The sequence below is a fragment of the Cataglyphis hispanica genome, chromosome 7, assembly GCF_021464435.1.
Source record: "Cataglyphis hispanica isolate Lineage 1 chromosome 7, ULB_Chis1_1.0, whole genome shotgun sequence".
Taxonomy (NCBI): Eukaryota; Metazoa; Arthropoda; class Insecta; order Hymenoptera; family Formicidae; genus Cataglyphis; species Cataglyphis hispanica.
Window position 1 is genome coordinate 4,857,810 of NC_065960.1, and position 13,970 is coordinate 4,871,779.

At 33.3% G+C, this 13,970-nt stretch overlaps 4 protein-coding genes across 5 annotated transcripts; 2 read left to right on the top strand and 2 right to left on the bottom strand.

The window, feature by feature from the left end:
• Positions 1-42: 42 nt before the first annotated feature.
• On the top strand, positions 43-2,476 carry LOC126851193 (signal recognition particle subunit SRP68). The gene is made up of 3 exons (XM_050594884.1): positions 43-214; positions 481-818; positions 976-2,476. Exons 1-3 carry the CDS (start codon positions 130-132, stop codon positions 2,266-2,268), a joined length of 1,716 nt encoding a protein of 571 aa, XP_050450841.1. The 5' UTR covers positions 43-129; the 3' UTR covers positions 2,269-2,476.
• A 183-nt stretch (positions 2,477-2,659) lies between these two features.
• LOC126851094 (cytosolic Fe-S cluster assembly factor NUBP2 homolog) lies at positions 2,660-4,589 on the bottom strand. Its single transcript, XM_050594691.1, has 5 exons — positions 4,042-4,589; positions 3,705-3,793; positions 3,408-3,629; positions 3,142-3,295; positions 2,660-3,062 (listed from the first exon to the last, which is right to left on the bottom strand). The coding sequence occupies exons 1-5, from the start codon at positions 4,150-4,152 to the stop codon at positions 2,856-2,858; spliced, it is 783 nt and encodes a 260-aa protein (XP_050450648.1). The 5' UTR covers positions 4,153-4,589; the 3' UTR covers positions 2,660-2,855.
• A 412-nt stretch (positions 4,590-5,001) lies between these two features.
• Positions 5,002-12,203, top strand: LOC126851092 (DNA ligase 1-like). 2 transcript variants are annotated; one of them, XM_050594688.1, is made up of 5 exons: positions 5,002-5,337; positions 6,164-6,434; positions 6,542-6,825; positions 6,893-7,121; positions 7,201-12,203. In XM_050594688.1, exons 1-5 carry the CDS (start codon positions 5,143-5,145, stop codon positions 7,260-7,262), a joined length of 1,041 nt encoding a protein of 346 aa, XP_050450645.1. In that variant the 5' UTR covers positions 5,002-5,142; the 3' UTR covers positions 7,263-12,203. The 2 variants fall into 2 exon arrangements, with proteins under 2 accessions (XP_050450645.1, XP_050450646.1); XM_050594689.1 differs by having other exon boundaries at positions 5,002-5,325.
• Positions 12,088-13,906, bottom strand: LOC126851093 (uncharacterized). The gene is made up of 3 exons (XM_050594690.1): positions 13,760-13,906; positions 13,289-13,510; positions 12,088-13,111 (listed from the first exon to the last, which is right to left on the bottom strand). Exons 1-3 carry the CDS (start codon positions 13,904-13,906, stop codon positions 12,626-12,628), a joined length of 855 nt encoding a protein of 284 aa, XP_050450647.1. The 3' UTR covers positions 12,088-12,625.
• Positions 13,907-13,970: the final 64 nt, after the last annotated feature.

A 13,970-nucleotide genomic window follows, 5' to 3' on the forward strand; every position in this document is an offset into this window, starting at 1 on the left:
ATCGATATTGGTTTGGTATCGATACATAAACTGGAGCAACTTCAGTGCAAGCACTTGACAAGACATGAGGATGAGGACATGTTTTTTTAGGAAGATTGATGAATATTGAATACATTAATAACGAGCACGATGGTAGTCGAAGAAAAAGTGGATTCTTCGAAGGAAAATCAGACACAGGATGGGGTGAAAGAGCCGAAAACGTATTCCTTAGAGAGTATCCTTTCGTGAAATTGTTATCGTCGCGAGCTTTGACAAATCTATCAGTGCCATATGTCGTTTTCCAACCTCTTGTAATTAATATCCTATTAACAATCTATTAAATTAATTTTGAATTAATAATGTGTACGTGCTTGTAGGCAATTAACATGAAATTGATTAACAAATAGGAAAAAGATTTTATAACTTTGGTAGTATTTAGATTTTATTATTGTTAATTTAATTTCTGATCACGTTATGTCAGTGTACTTAACATATTTATAGTTTTAAAAATAATCAAGGAAGCGCAGCAGCAACATGGGTTGAGACACGGTGATTATCAGCGGTATCGCGGTTACTGCTCGAGAAGACTTAGAAGATTGCGAAAAGTATTGAAAGTGCCACAAGGTGATAGACGTCATTTTAAGAGGAAAGACATCACTCCAGTCATGATCAGTGAGGACAAATTCTTGCAAGTGCCTTTGGTAATGGCTGAACGTGCTTGGAGCTATGCAATGCAACTACGCCAGGAATCCAACACAGAGCCAAGAAAGAAGTTTCATCTGGTATCAAGGCTAAAAAAGGCAGCTGCGTATTCTATACAATTGCAAGATTTGATAGAGGTATATTTTACCCCTCATTTTTGTATAAAAAATAAACTTTTAAATTGCTTATCAACTTTCACATCTTCTAATTTTTCTCGTTTTTTTTTACATATTTTATTAATTGCTAGTTATATGAAATTACAGAAATTAACATTTTATTATATTTTATTTTTAGAATATAAATTGCGATGCGCGTACAAAGCTGGAAGCTCAAGCATATGTGGCTTGGATGAACGGTTCCTTGCAGTTTGAGTTGCAACTGTGGAAACAGGCCATGGAAAATTTGCAGAAGGCGCAGGTGGTATATGGTAACCTGGCGTCCGCGCTGCCGGAATTAGAGCAAGTCGTGTATAAGGCGCGCGTCGAGGAATTAGCGCCCAGTCTCAGATATTGCGCGTATAACATTGGAGATACCAGCGCCATGGACGATCTCATGCAGATGCGCGGGCAATTGAGCGGCGAACTAATGGCCAGTCTAGATTCTTTGATAGCTCAGACGCGTGAGAGACAAGTCAATACCGAGGAAGTAACATGGCGCGGAAAATCTTGTGGTACGGTGCCATCGAGAGCAGCTGGTTTGATCATCGCGGATTCCAGACTAAATCAAGCTCTGGAGAAGGCCGCCACAAATCAAGCGAAGATCGATTTACTGGAGGCGCATCTGATAGACTGCAAAGACGCTCTGTCGGTAGTGCGCGATCATTTCAAGAACGAGTTGAAAAATAAGGAAAACGACAAATGGTCGGCTCCGCAGCATTTGATAAACTATTTGCAGTACATTCGATTGTCTCGCACGTTGGAGCGGAATTTGGCATTGGTAAAAGCGGCCGAGGAATCGGAGAAAGCCAAGCCGCAGGACATAGTGCGTCTGTATGAAGCGGCGTTATACAATGTCGTAGAGATATCTCAGCTGCAGGACGATACAGAATTTGTGCAGGAACAGGAGGCGAAAACGAAAGGCTACAGGGCTTTTAGATGTTTCTATGTAGCCCAAAGTCTCGCCAATCAACATCGTTGGCGTGAAGCTATGGCTATGTATCAGAGATCATTGCAACATGTTAAAGATGCACTTAAATATGACAATATTCTTCCAGCCGCACTGAAAGAAGCTTTGTGCAAGCTGGAAACTTCCGTAGAGGTTGCGCAGTATTCTGCTCATGCTCACAGCGTTTTGGAGGATGGTCAGGAAGAGGAAGGTGGAATCAATAAACTTGCCAAAAGCAAGAAACCGCTGTACGAACGTTTGCACGAATACAGGGAGGATCCCGCGCTTCTTACGAAGCAACCGAATGTCTACAAACTGCCACCGCCGATGCGTAGCATTCCGTGCAAGCCTCTGTTTTTCGATTTGGCCTTTTTCATGGTCGAGTTCCCGGAATTGGCACACAAAATGGGCGATCAAGCTAAAAAAGGACAGGCTGGGCTCACTGGCTTTGTCAAAGGTCTCTGGGGTTGGGGAAATAAATGAATATTCTCTATATAGTTCTATATGCTCAATATACATATAAGAACTTTGGATACATCATATAGAAAGTACTGTCGTGACACTACTGTTTTCTGCTGTCTTTCTAATGTCAGCCCAGAACAATTTATTCCAAATGCAAATAAAATTTGCGTTATATCACTGAAAGCAAAAATAAAACGGAATACTTGATGAATGTTTTCAAATCAGGAAATCATTTGGTAATTCTCTCCTTTCCTTTCTTTATGATATATACGATATTTCTTTATGATATATATAATATATATATATATATATATATATATATATATATATATATATATATATATATATATATATATATATATATATATATATATATATATATATATATATATAATTTTAAATACAGGCTCTATGAAAATAATACCATTATTTATTTTTTGTTTTTTTGCAGTTATACATTATAATATAAAAACAGATATATTTTAGATATTTATATATATATACAGTTTCCTGTAAATCAATTTGTCCATTATAAAAATAATAATATCACAAGCAAGTATTATACATGTGATGCTAAAAATCACACATTGCTGGCAAACTTTTTATTTTTATGCTTCCTTACTTTTGGTGAGTTCTTCGACTAACTTTCGAAACACCTGTGCAACTTGACTATCAGGTAATGTCACCAGGACACTTTGTCCCTTGTCTGCTAACTTGCCGACTTGTGGATCTATAGGTACCTTTGCCAAAAATGGAACCTTTACCATCTCTGAAAGAGCTATTCCACCACCAGAAGAAAATATATTGGTACATTCCTGTGAAAAATAAAGTTTATTAAATCTACATCATGAATAGTTAAATTTTGAATTACATTTAATGTGTGAAAATATTTACTGTACACGAAGGACAAACAAAGCCACTCATATTTTCAATGATGCCAATTATATGAATTCCTGTTTTTCTACAAAATGTTATTTCTCGCAGAACGTCATCCACTGCAACTGCTTGTGGAGTAGTTACTATAATAGCACCATCGCAATTTACATTTCTGCAATAATTTTAATATTTTGTTAGAATTAAACAGTAATTGACAAATATTGACACTATTTTTTTCTTCTCCTGTAATCAATTAATAATTGCAACACTATCTGCTTATTAACCTTAGACTCTCCATGACTGTAATGTGTTCATCAGAAGTGCCAGGTGGTGTATCAATGATCAAGTAATCAATATCCCGCCAAACTACATCATTTAGAAACTGCTTAATCATACCAGTCTTTTTAGGACCACGCCAGATAACACTATCATTTTGACTTTTCAAGAGAAAGCCAATTGACATAACTGACAGTTTCTGTTCTGAATCTGCAAACACTGGTATCCATCTACAACACCAATTTACTCCATTAGTTGATAGCACATAATTATTGATAAATTATTATACAAGCAGCAAGATGTACCCCTCGGAGGATTGGTGAACATCTTTCTCTTCTAAGTTCAGTAAGTAAGGCACACTGGGGCCACAGAGATCGACATCCAAGATCCCAACCTGTTCATAAATTTTGTTTTGTATTTAGCTTTAATTTTTACTGTTGTAAAAATTATAGAAATATTTAATTCGATAAAAATGGAAAAAGTTAAATTAGTTCGGCAACATATGTGTTCTTTATTGCATTGACAATAATATAAAAAGAATTATAAAATTATTTAAATATGTGAAAAATATAATTATTTCATTTGCATTTTATATCTATTTTCGTAAGCGTAGTGTCATGAAACAGCTTCGAGAAAACTCACTCGAAAACCTGATTCTTTCAAAGCAAGTGCCAGCTGAGTGCTTATTGTTGATTTACCGACGCCTCCTTTTCCCGAAAGCACTAATAGCACGTGCTTTACTCCCTCCAACATTTTTAAATATTACTGATTGATTAATGACAGCAAATCAAATTGGAAATGAACATGCGATCGCTAAAGGATATTGCGACAATTGAGTTTGTTTCGCGACGTAAAAGAGTATGAATGAGGTCGCGTCAAGTTTTCACATGACCGCCGATAATCAATCACGCTCGACGCTCGACCATGCGTAGTTATGTAAAACTCAAATGACGAACAATTTCGGCATCATTGTATTATTTCACTGTATTATGTACTATAAACATAATCCCATAAAATTGTCTCAAAACTGTTAAATTATGTAATTATTTAATATACATATATAAACTAGTATTTAATTCTAAGAGTTCTCGATTTTTATAAAATTCGATTATATATTCAAGATCTCTATTTGACATCTATTTACATCTATAAAAATTGTCATTTATCATTCCATTCGAAGATAATTTTTTAACAGATAAATTCATTTTTTAACATTCGGGAGAGACATGATATTTAGTTTCAGATATTCAAGTATGAGTTTATTATTAAAAAATCGAAATATGTAATATATTATTTAAATTCTCGTATTTTTACATATATTCATCAAATTTTGCGGAATCGCAGTTTGAGGTTAATAGTAAAATACAACGTCATGAAGTTGCGCGAAGTTGCTGCTAGCGCACTCTGTAATCTGTAATTCGCCGAGGTAGCCGCTAGCATTGCTCTGAAGTCTGCCGCGGTTGTCGCCAGCGACGCTCTGAAGTCCGCCGAGGTACGCGTCATAGCCGCGTCAGCGGTCGGTGAGCGCTCACCTGGAAGACGTCAGACGTCAGTTCGCCGCGCGTCCGACAGAGTGCTTGTCGCGTCGCTGGCCGATCCGTCTGCGCGTCGTGTCGCGTCTGCTTCGTCCACGTACTCGTATCGTCGTCGCTATCGTCACCGTCAACGTCCGCAATATCATCCCCCCGTGTTTCGGATACAACGGAGTTCGGCCGCCACATCGTACGCACGTCGGCTGCCGCCATGGACCACGTCGGTCTGCTGTTGCAGCACTCTCAATACGTATACGCGGTTCCCGTGGGTGTCGTGCTGGTTTTCGCTATTCTCGTGTTTGCCTTCGGCTTCAAGAAAGCCGAACAACCGCCGTTCGCTCAGCTGTCCGCGGGCTCCGACGTGGACAGAAAATTCGCCAAGAAACGTGGCAAGGTTCGCGAGAAGGTTAGCGAAATGACGTCGTTTCTTTGCGACGCGAGGTTTCTCTCTCTCTCTCTCTCTCTCTCTCTCTCTCTCTCTTTCTCTCTCCCTCCCCCTCCATCCCTCTTTTTCGCTCTCCGTGCCCTTTTCCCCGTAGATATCTACGTCGCGATGGTCTGCCATATGGTTGCTCGTTTGTGGTTGCGAGTCGATACACACGCACACACGTCGGCTAATCAGCTGGTCCCTCCAATCCCAGAGGGTGGCTTGCCAGGTGGCTGTTTTCCTTCTTCCCCTCCTCGCGCACTGTGACGTAACGTTACGACACTGACAGGGTTTGTTTTTTTCCGTTTTTGTCCGATGGTTCTTGTTTATGTTTCCACATTTTTAATTCACATGTTAGGCTAAATAGTTTTTTTTTTTTTTGTTAACGCTTTCTATACTTGCTCGTGGCCTTTTTTCTTTTTTTAAGTTTGATTTCATTTACATTTTGTATTGCTTTAAGTCTAAAAAGTCTAGAGAAAAAAATTTAATATCTTTTATAAGAACAGACTTATTGTGTAAATATAATTTCATAGTATTGACAATATAACTTATATTAAGCAAATAAAGCTTGAATTTTATACCATTTATTTTGCTAAACAAAACTTGAGAAATATTTGCATGAGTTTTAAAAGATCTTAGCCTGACCTAATTTTATGCAAATAACAAAAGCACACTATTTAAAAACTTTATTTAATATTTATTATTCAGAGAGAAAAAGCTGTATTTTATATTTTAATAATAGATATAATATATAATTATGTAATATTATTATATATAAAAGTTTTTATTATATGTTTTCTTGTAGAAAGCTGCTAATGGACAAATTGCATCTGAAAAAACAAGCCCTGCTAAAAAGACATTAGCAGTAAAGGCGGAAGTTCCAAAGAAAACTGCGAAAGGAGATGATGTTGATGGTAAACTAAAAGAGCGTAAGCAAGAAGACAACAAGATCACAACTAAAAAAGAAAAGGAACATCTCTCAGCTAAGATTGGCAAAGAGAACAAAGTGGAGCAGGTGAAGAACAAGAAGAATTTGAAGAACTTATTTCAGGAAAAACCTGTGGACTTTGATGATGGTTGGTTGATTCATATATATTAGCATTATTTATAAGGATAAATGAAATTTCTTGTTTGCATACTGTTTTGTGCTATTATCTATTGATGTCAATATTATAATTAATAGGAGATTGGGAGCAAGCCTATTCTCGTAAGGACAAGAAGAATAAAAAGAAGGAGGAGGAATCTCCTTCGAAGAAAAATAAGAAAATTTCTAAAAAGGCTGATATAATAAATGAGGCCAAGCAAAAAGAACAGGAAAAGCCTGAAATCAAAGATAAAATTGCTAAAGAAACAGAAAACAAAGAACTTAAAGAGAAGGAAAAGAAAGATGTGATTCTTACACCTATCTCTGATGAAGAGATAAGTAAAACCAAAGAAATACTTGTAGATAAAGAGGAACAGGATAAGGTATATTTGCATTTACATAACATGGTAGCAAATTTTTTTATTTAACTAATTATTTATAAATACACAGGTCGAGAAAGTTGAGAAGGAAGAAAAAAGAAAATCAAAGAAGAATAAGAAGGTTTCTGAGAGTGAAAATACAATCGTTTCGGTATTATCCACACCAAAGTCGGATAATAAGCCTGTTGCGGAAGAACCGCAAGAAAAACCGACTAACGTGGAAAAAGTAGTCACAAATAATGAAGAGAATAAAGTGGAAGAAAGTAAAGAGAAAATCGCTGTGTTCGACGAATTGGGAGGTTTGTTGTGTTAAAAACGAAATTACAAGGAACCATATTTTCGAATTTAATATATCTTTTCTGTATAATTATATTTTAGATGTCTGGACAGAAGCAAAGCCTCAGAAAAAGAGTAAAAAAAAGGCTCGTAAGGACAACTGAGGATGATTATATGCAATGCTAATGATATTGTTCCTTAAAAAAGGATATAGAGTGAGAATCATGCTTGGTCCAAAGGACATTTGTCGCTTTCGACAAATCAGGTGTGTTTTAGATGACTTACTAATCGCGAACATTTGACCAAAAATCGTTCCTTTCTCCTTGTACATAATAGTAATTGGACTAGTTTCGATTAATTATGATTTTTATAGTTAGTCATGACTTCCAGATTGCGTGAGAGCGCTACATATAGGACGAAGATTTTTTGTACGTTTTTCATTTCTTTCAGTCTACATCTTGCATTTAATAAGAGTGGCATAAGTCATAATTATCATTAACGAGACAATTCTTGTCCATATATTAATTTTCTTAGGTACCTTTACATATGTCCATAATAGCATATTATTTTATTTTTATAATTATAGGACTATGTATACAGTAGATCTGTATCATAAAGTTGTGTAATGGTTAAGAATGGTACTTAGACCATTTATGTTTCTTTTGTTGAATAATCTTTTAAAGAATATTTGTACAATTGTACTATTTCTACATTAAGAAGAAACAATTCTGTACGCATTGTCGTCTTGCTGTTACTTAAACGTCGGTCTTAATCTTCTCATATGAATGGTTAAAAGGCAAAAAGTAGAAAGTATTTCCATATATATATTCCAAGGTAATATTTATAACGCAGGACAATCTCCAAAACTGGTAAGCTTATATTACTGATGTATCGCTTACAATATAATGCCTCATATTTTTCTACATAATTAGTCGCTAGTAATAAATTATTTTTTGTTTCAAAAACAGAGAACGTTGAAAATCTTGTAACAATTAATAACATTCTAACACGTTCTCTTGTTGAATACATCAGTAATATAAGTTTCATGGAGTGGTATAAATAACATCACAAATGATTGCACAATATGAGTTATATCACAACGTGATAATGAAAATGAATAATTTCAATAAAATTCTGATTTATCCTAATGTACATCGGTGTGTGCAATGTACACTTACACAAAGATATGTATATAATAATGTTAAAAATTTGGAGAAACAAAAGCTATGTGATTATATCTTGCTATGTGATTATAACTCACAGATAATTCACAGATTTATTAATTAATTAATGCTGTTATACATTTCATGTCTATGAAAATTGAATAATGACCTCAAACAGATTTATTTGATAAAAGAGAAAGCTAGTAAAATATCGATATTTTTGCAACATAAGTGTACATATGGATAAAGTTATGAATGTTATAAAGAAATATTGATTTCTTGTTGAACTTTTAGAAGCTTTTAAATCTTTTCTAAAGCGAAAAATGTATATTTGTAAAGTTTTCTTCATTATGACAATTTACTGAAACGGATTTACAGTTTATTTGTAAGCATAACAGAGAATGCTCTAATCTAACATACTGCTTTCATATATCTTTGACTATGTTTTTACAGTTACATTATAATTAAAACACAAGATTGCTATGTACATGTTACAGCTAGCATAATTATAGTTAGCAATAGATCTCATAATTTCAACTTTCGTTTCATGAACAAGCATGATGGCAGAAAGAAAAACGAGAACGATATTTTTGTATAATTTTTTTATACGACTGAATTTTGTATGTATCTTGTTATATCAGACGTTATTTTGTAAACAGCTCTCTTAGACAGTTATCACGTAAATTGTTCGAATAATTGAACATAGTACTAGATCGAGAAGAGATCAAACATGCATCAAAACTATCGTTCATGAATAATCCAGTTGTTCATCTCTCATGCTAATGAATAATTTCTTGATCATGCATTGAAAGTGAATGATTTTATATATTGTGCATATCTTATAGATATTATTGTGACATAATACACATTATCAACATCCTCTATTACTATTAAATGCTAAGCTCTATAAGGTTAATGTTGCGCAAAAATGTTATTAGAAATATTAGAGAGCTATTCAGAATTTCACATTTTTCTCGGAATGTCCTAGCTTATATATTTTATCTAAAGAAAAAACGGAGCGCGACAGAGATATATTAAATATTTATAAAAAAAAAAATTATATTCATACGAGAATGATTTGATGTGTGAGTAAACAGATTACTATTGTTGTTATAGAATACATGTTATGACAACACTCATTCTAAATGATTTTAAGAATTATCTGTTAACATGTAAAATTGTATAAATAATTTTAGACAGAAACAGAGCGAATGAGAGAGAGAGATAGAGAGAGAGTGATATCATTTAAAATTTATGACAATATTGTGATAAGAATACTATACCTGAACATTATACATGAATGTTGCAAACTAAAATGCTAAATCACTTATAACTTTTAAGTGAAAGAGGCAGAAAGCGAAAGAAGTATCTATCTTGTTTGAATAGTAATTGATATTTTGTATACTGGATATCGATATATTCTCATAAATACACACACATGCGTATATACACATACGAAAAAAAAAAGAGAAAGAGAAAGATTATTATGTATAATAGATGAATTTTTCGGGTTACGCATTTATACTTTCAAAATTTGTTGAAAATTTAGTGTGGTGATGGTCGTATAGAATTATGTAAAAAGGAAGAAAAAATGAATTTATTTACACCAAACAAGCTTGAATTATAAACCTGCAAGCAAAGACCTAACATTATAAATCAAATCACTTGTGTCAACTATATATGCTCCGTGCCAAAAAGTATCATCTCTCTTCTCTGAATCACATTTGAAAGGCTAAGTTTCATACAATAATTTGTGGATATCAAAAGAAATTTAGTAATCTTATTTATAGCCATTTTATTTATTTAAGTCTTTCACGATCGAAAAGACTGCGTAAATCTTTTCTCTCATCGTCGCTTGATTCTTTGTGGTATCACTAGGAAATTTCAATTGAATGATAATTAGCGATTAAGCGATTATCCGAGTAGCTAATTTAATTTAGACGATAGAAACAAATTTTTTTCTGCGAAACTTTTATACAATTATTTTTCTAAACAAAGGTCTGTGCATTACAAATGAAAATATATATATATATATATATATATATATATATATATATATATATATATATATGATTTCGTGTATTGCAAAGAGCTGACACGATAAATAGAGATGGGCAGTGGTGAGTTAAATTATCATCGTGCAATCGAGGAATGCCATTATAAGATAACAGTTCAAATAACGTTTTTCAAATTTTCCAAAAGTAATAAGTTTTAAATATTGATATTGTTCGTATAATGCAATCGTTAATTTAATTGGCTAATTAGAAAGAAGTACTTAACAATCATGCGAAAAGAAAATTGAAGAAAATATTGTGGCTATTGAATCACACTGACGAAAGAAGCGCAACGAAATTAATCTATTTTTCTAAATACTGTTTCCAAAATCATTACATCGCTACTGGCATTTGCAGAAATGACGAGTATAGTTTATCGCGACGAAATGAAGTCGAACATGTGTATTTCGAATATCCTGCTTCAATGCATATTTGATGTGTCGGATGTTATGTGCTCTGCTGAAAGCTCGAACGAGAAGTGAAGGAGAATATTTTCTCTCAACAAAGTATAGGGTCGAAAAGAAAAAGGGAGACAAGAACCGACTATAAAATCGGAAAAATATATTATATTGTCATTGTACATATGTATATTAATACACGAGTAATGTTCTCTTCTTACTAAACGTATATGTGCAATGTTGTGTTAACATAGTCCATCTCTGCAGTGATGGAGATCCAGCGATCAGATTTTCGAAGAATTAATCAACATCCAAAACGAATTACACACAATCTATCCATTTCGAAAATAGTAAGGCAAGAAGAACATTGAAGCACACACATGGTATTTGTTTTGTAAAAAGAGATTCTTCAATTTAATTTTTTTTTCATTTTTAAAAATGATTTATATGCGTTAATACAGCATACTTCGATTACGATAGCATGTTGCACATTTTCTATAGATTTAATTAATAATGATTGTATGTTCTCATCAGGGAGTTCATACACAGAGCTCGTATGTTGCATTTTGAAAATATATATTTCCGATTCTTCCATCGAAATAATATAATGATGATATAGCGCGATTACAATGGCCTATTTTAGTCGCGCGATTCGATGTAATTATAATTTATCATTGCACGGCACATATGAGGACTGAACGCATTCGAAATATCGATTGCAATAGAGATAAGATACGAAAAAAAGATAGATAAACAAAAGCGCGACACGACAATTTCAAATATACATATATATAAAGTTACACATATATAATTTATTTTATTCATCGATTGTTGCAATTATAACACATGTGACAAATTAATATTATAAATTCACTGTATGTGTGTGTGTGTGTGTGTGTGTGCGTGTGTGTGTGTTTGTGCAGAATATGCATATATATTTCGTGCAAAATTCGTATACGTTTCGATTGACTTAAAGCTTATCATTATGTGAGCGTATTAAGGCAAACCGAGAGAATATGACAAATAAAACGTATGCGTTCAAATGAAAAAGATATAAAATTGATGAGAAATATTCTGCTCACGTGAATTGAATAATTACGATTATGCGTTCACATTTTCGAAATTAGGATACATATAATCGAAATATTTCTATATATTTGTGCAATGCAGGAGATATATTATATATATATATATACATAAATATATATTTTTTGCACTTGTCTCGCTCGACGAAACGGAACATTTCTTGTGAAGGTACGCTTTTTGGTTGTGATATCTATGGAAAAATGTGTGAGAATAATGCAATGTGTCTTAAGACAAAGTAAAGAAAGACAGAAAAAGAGAGAGAAAAGAAAGACACAAAGTGAATAAAAATTATATTTTTCCAGCATTTAATTGGGAGCATTCACATACACACATTGCGCCTATCCGATTTGTATATACCTATATCGAGGAATCATAGAATACACAGACAAATAGTAAAATGCAAAGCATTTCGAGTTGGTTCTTCCTTTTATTTATCGAGCTATCATAGTCTCATGTATTTAATTTTTCAATAGCGCGTATTTTATAATATTCTAGTTCTAGTTAATTATATATTTTCATATACATATGCGTTTCTTATTTACTTATCTATAATATCTTATTCAAATATTTTCTTAATAAGTAGATTATAGCAAAAATTTTGGTGCCGCATGTATAATTACCGTTTTACTTGATTAAAATATTTTTCTATTATGTTCTTTATAAATTATTAATATCTTTTAAATATTTATCGAAAAGCTTTTTTTGTATAATAAGAATAATCTACATATACAAATGGATATATGAGGTATTTTTAGAGCACATGCAAGAAATTTTTATAGATTTTCAAATTTTCTCATTAATATCATAATCACTATATATATTTGTGTTATTTGCGTAAAAGGCCTTTCTTCGTATATTTGCTACATTTTCTCTTAAATTGTTTCACCGGTTTCTCATTTTGTCCTTGATTAACTTTCGTTTTGACAGTTTGAATTTCAAGATCCGTTATCGATCTTCTCATTTTACCGTTGACCAACAATCTGGCGGATTTTCTAGACGATTTCTTGTTTTTGACCCGTTTCTTCCCTTTCTTCTTTTTCTTTTTTTTCTTGCGTTCCATGTTGGCAATTATCGCCTCGGTGTCCGCGGATATTTTAATCTTTGGCTGCTTGATGGTAACGACCACTCTTACAAAGGAGTCGTAGAGGACATCTCCGCAAAATTCGCCGAAACAATATTCCTCGCCGCATTCTCTACAGGTTTTTACGCTGCTTTCGATTATCCCCGCGCGATTCTTACTTCGTCTAATAGGGCTTGTTAGCGAACGACGTTCTTTTATTATGGTTTTCGCCTGTAATTTGCCCATCTCCACCTTGCAACATATTTATCAAAAAATTAAGAAAAAAAAAACGCATTTTATTTTCTCGCGAATAAAATTTTAGAATTAGAATAAACATTTAAGAAAATTGTATAATAAAATTAATTATATTTTTAAATAATTATTTTAGGAATATTGATATCTTTAAACGAATGGTATTATTGTCCTCACCAATCTCGAAAACATTTCTTCGTCCTGACGAAGCTTTGGTCTGATGGGAGTCAGCATTCGCCAATCGATGGCGACTTGTTGCAGCTCTTGCAGATCCAATTCCCTCATATCAGGTGGAACTGGATCGCCGTAAGTCCATTCCCTGCTGATAGCTTTGAGCTCTTTCTTGGTCGCTTTCCAAGAAAAATCTTTATCGCGGACCTTGATGTCTTCTCTTTTTACCTTTGTGCAAAGGTTTTTCTTTAATTATTATCAAGTGCAATCTAATATTTCCATACTAAATCCAGCAATATAATAATATTTTTCTCTCAATATAAGATTTTTATCTCAATATAATTATATATAATATAACTGTATATAATTATTACATAAAGGCGTTAAATACAGCATGCGGGATTTTTAAGAAATTTTCTATATTCATATAATTCATTTTTTATCTTGTAATATTTTGTTATTACAGAAGAGCCGGACCTTTTCCGGTTTGATCTTAAATTCCGGACAATGTTCCTTGAGTCGCCGGAACTCCTCGTAAGAATTACAGGTCGCCTTGCTCAAATCGGGTATCAAATTCGCATCTTTCTTATCATCCTTTAGCAGATCGTCCAGTTCAAAAGCCATTATTTAAATCTGCAATGCGAGAAAGATATTTAAATAGCTCGTGTTGTTTGCTTGAAAAAACAAA

Bases quoted from the DNA above. Each gene is read 5' to 3' on its own strand.
- LOC126851193 (XM_050594884.1), top strand. From the start codon at position 130: ATGGTAGTCGAAGAAAAAGTGGATTCTTCGAAGGAAAATCAGACACAG. The intron at 215-480 runs GTATCCTTTCGT...ACATATTTATAG, and splicing joins GAAAACGTATTCCTTAGAGA to TTTTAAAAATAATCAAGGAA. The intron at 819-975 runs GTATATTTTACC...TTTTATTTTTAG, and splicing joins AATTGCAAGATTTGATAGAG to AATATAAATTGCGATGCGCG.
- LOC126851092 (XM_050594688.1), top strand. From the start codon at position 5,143: ATGGACCACGTCGGTCTGCTGTTGCAGCACTCTCAATACGTATACGCG. The intron at 5,338-6,163 runs GTTAGCGAAATG...GTTTTCTTGTAG, and splicing joins GTGGCAAGGTTCGCGAGAAG to AAAGCTGCTAATGGACAAAT. The intron at 7,122-7,200 runs GTTTGTTGTGTT...ATTATATTTTAG, and splicing joins TGTGTTCGACGAATTGGGAG to ATGTCTGGACAGAAGCAAAG.
- LOC126851094 (XM_050594691.1), bottom strand. From the start codon at position 4,152: ATGTTGGAGGGAGTAAAGCACGTGCTATTAGTGCTTTCGGGAAAAGGA. The intron at 3,296-3,407 runs GTTAATAAGCAG...AAATTATTGCAG, and splicing joins ACAGTCATGGAGAGTCTAAG to AAATGTAAATTGCGATGGTG. The intron at 3,063-3,141 runs GTAAATATTTTC...TATTTTTCACAG, and splicing joins TTGTTTGTCCTTCGTGTACA to GAATGTACCAATATATTTTC.
- LOC126851093 (XM_050594690.1), bottom strand. From the start codon at position 13,906: ATGGCTTTTGAACTGGACGATCTGCTAAAGGATGATAAGAAAGATGCG. The intron at 13,511-13,759 runs GTCCGGCTCTTC...CTTTGCACAAAG, and splicing joins TTAAGATCAAACCGGAAAAG to GTAAAAAGAGAAGACATCAA. The intron at 13,112-13,288 runs GTGAGGACAATA...ATATGTTGCAAG, and splicing joins AAGAAATGTTTTCGAGATTG to GTGGAGATGGGCAAATTACA.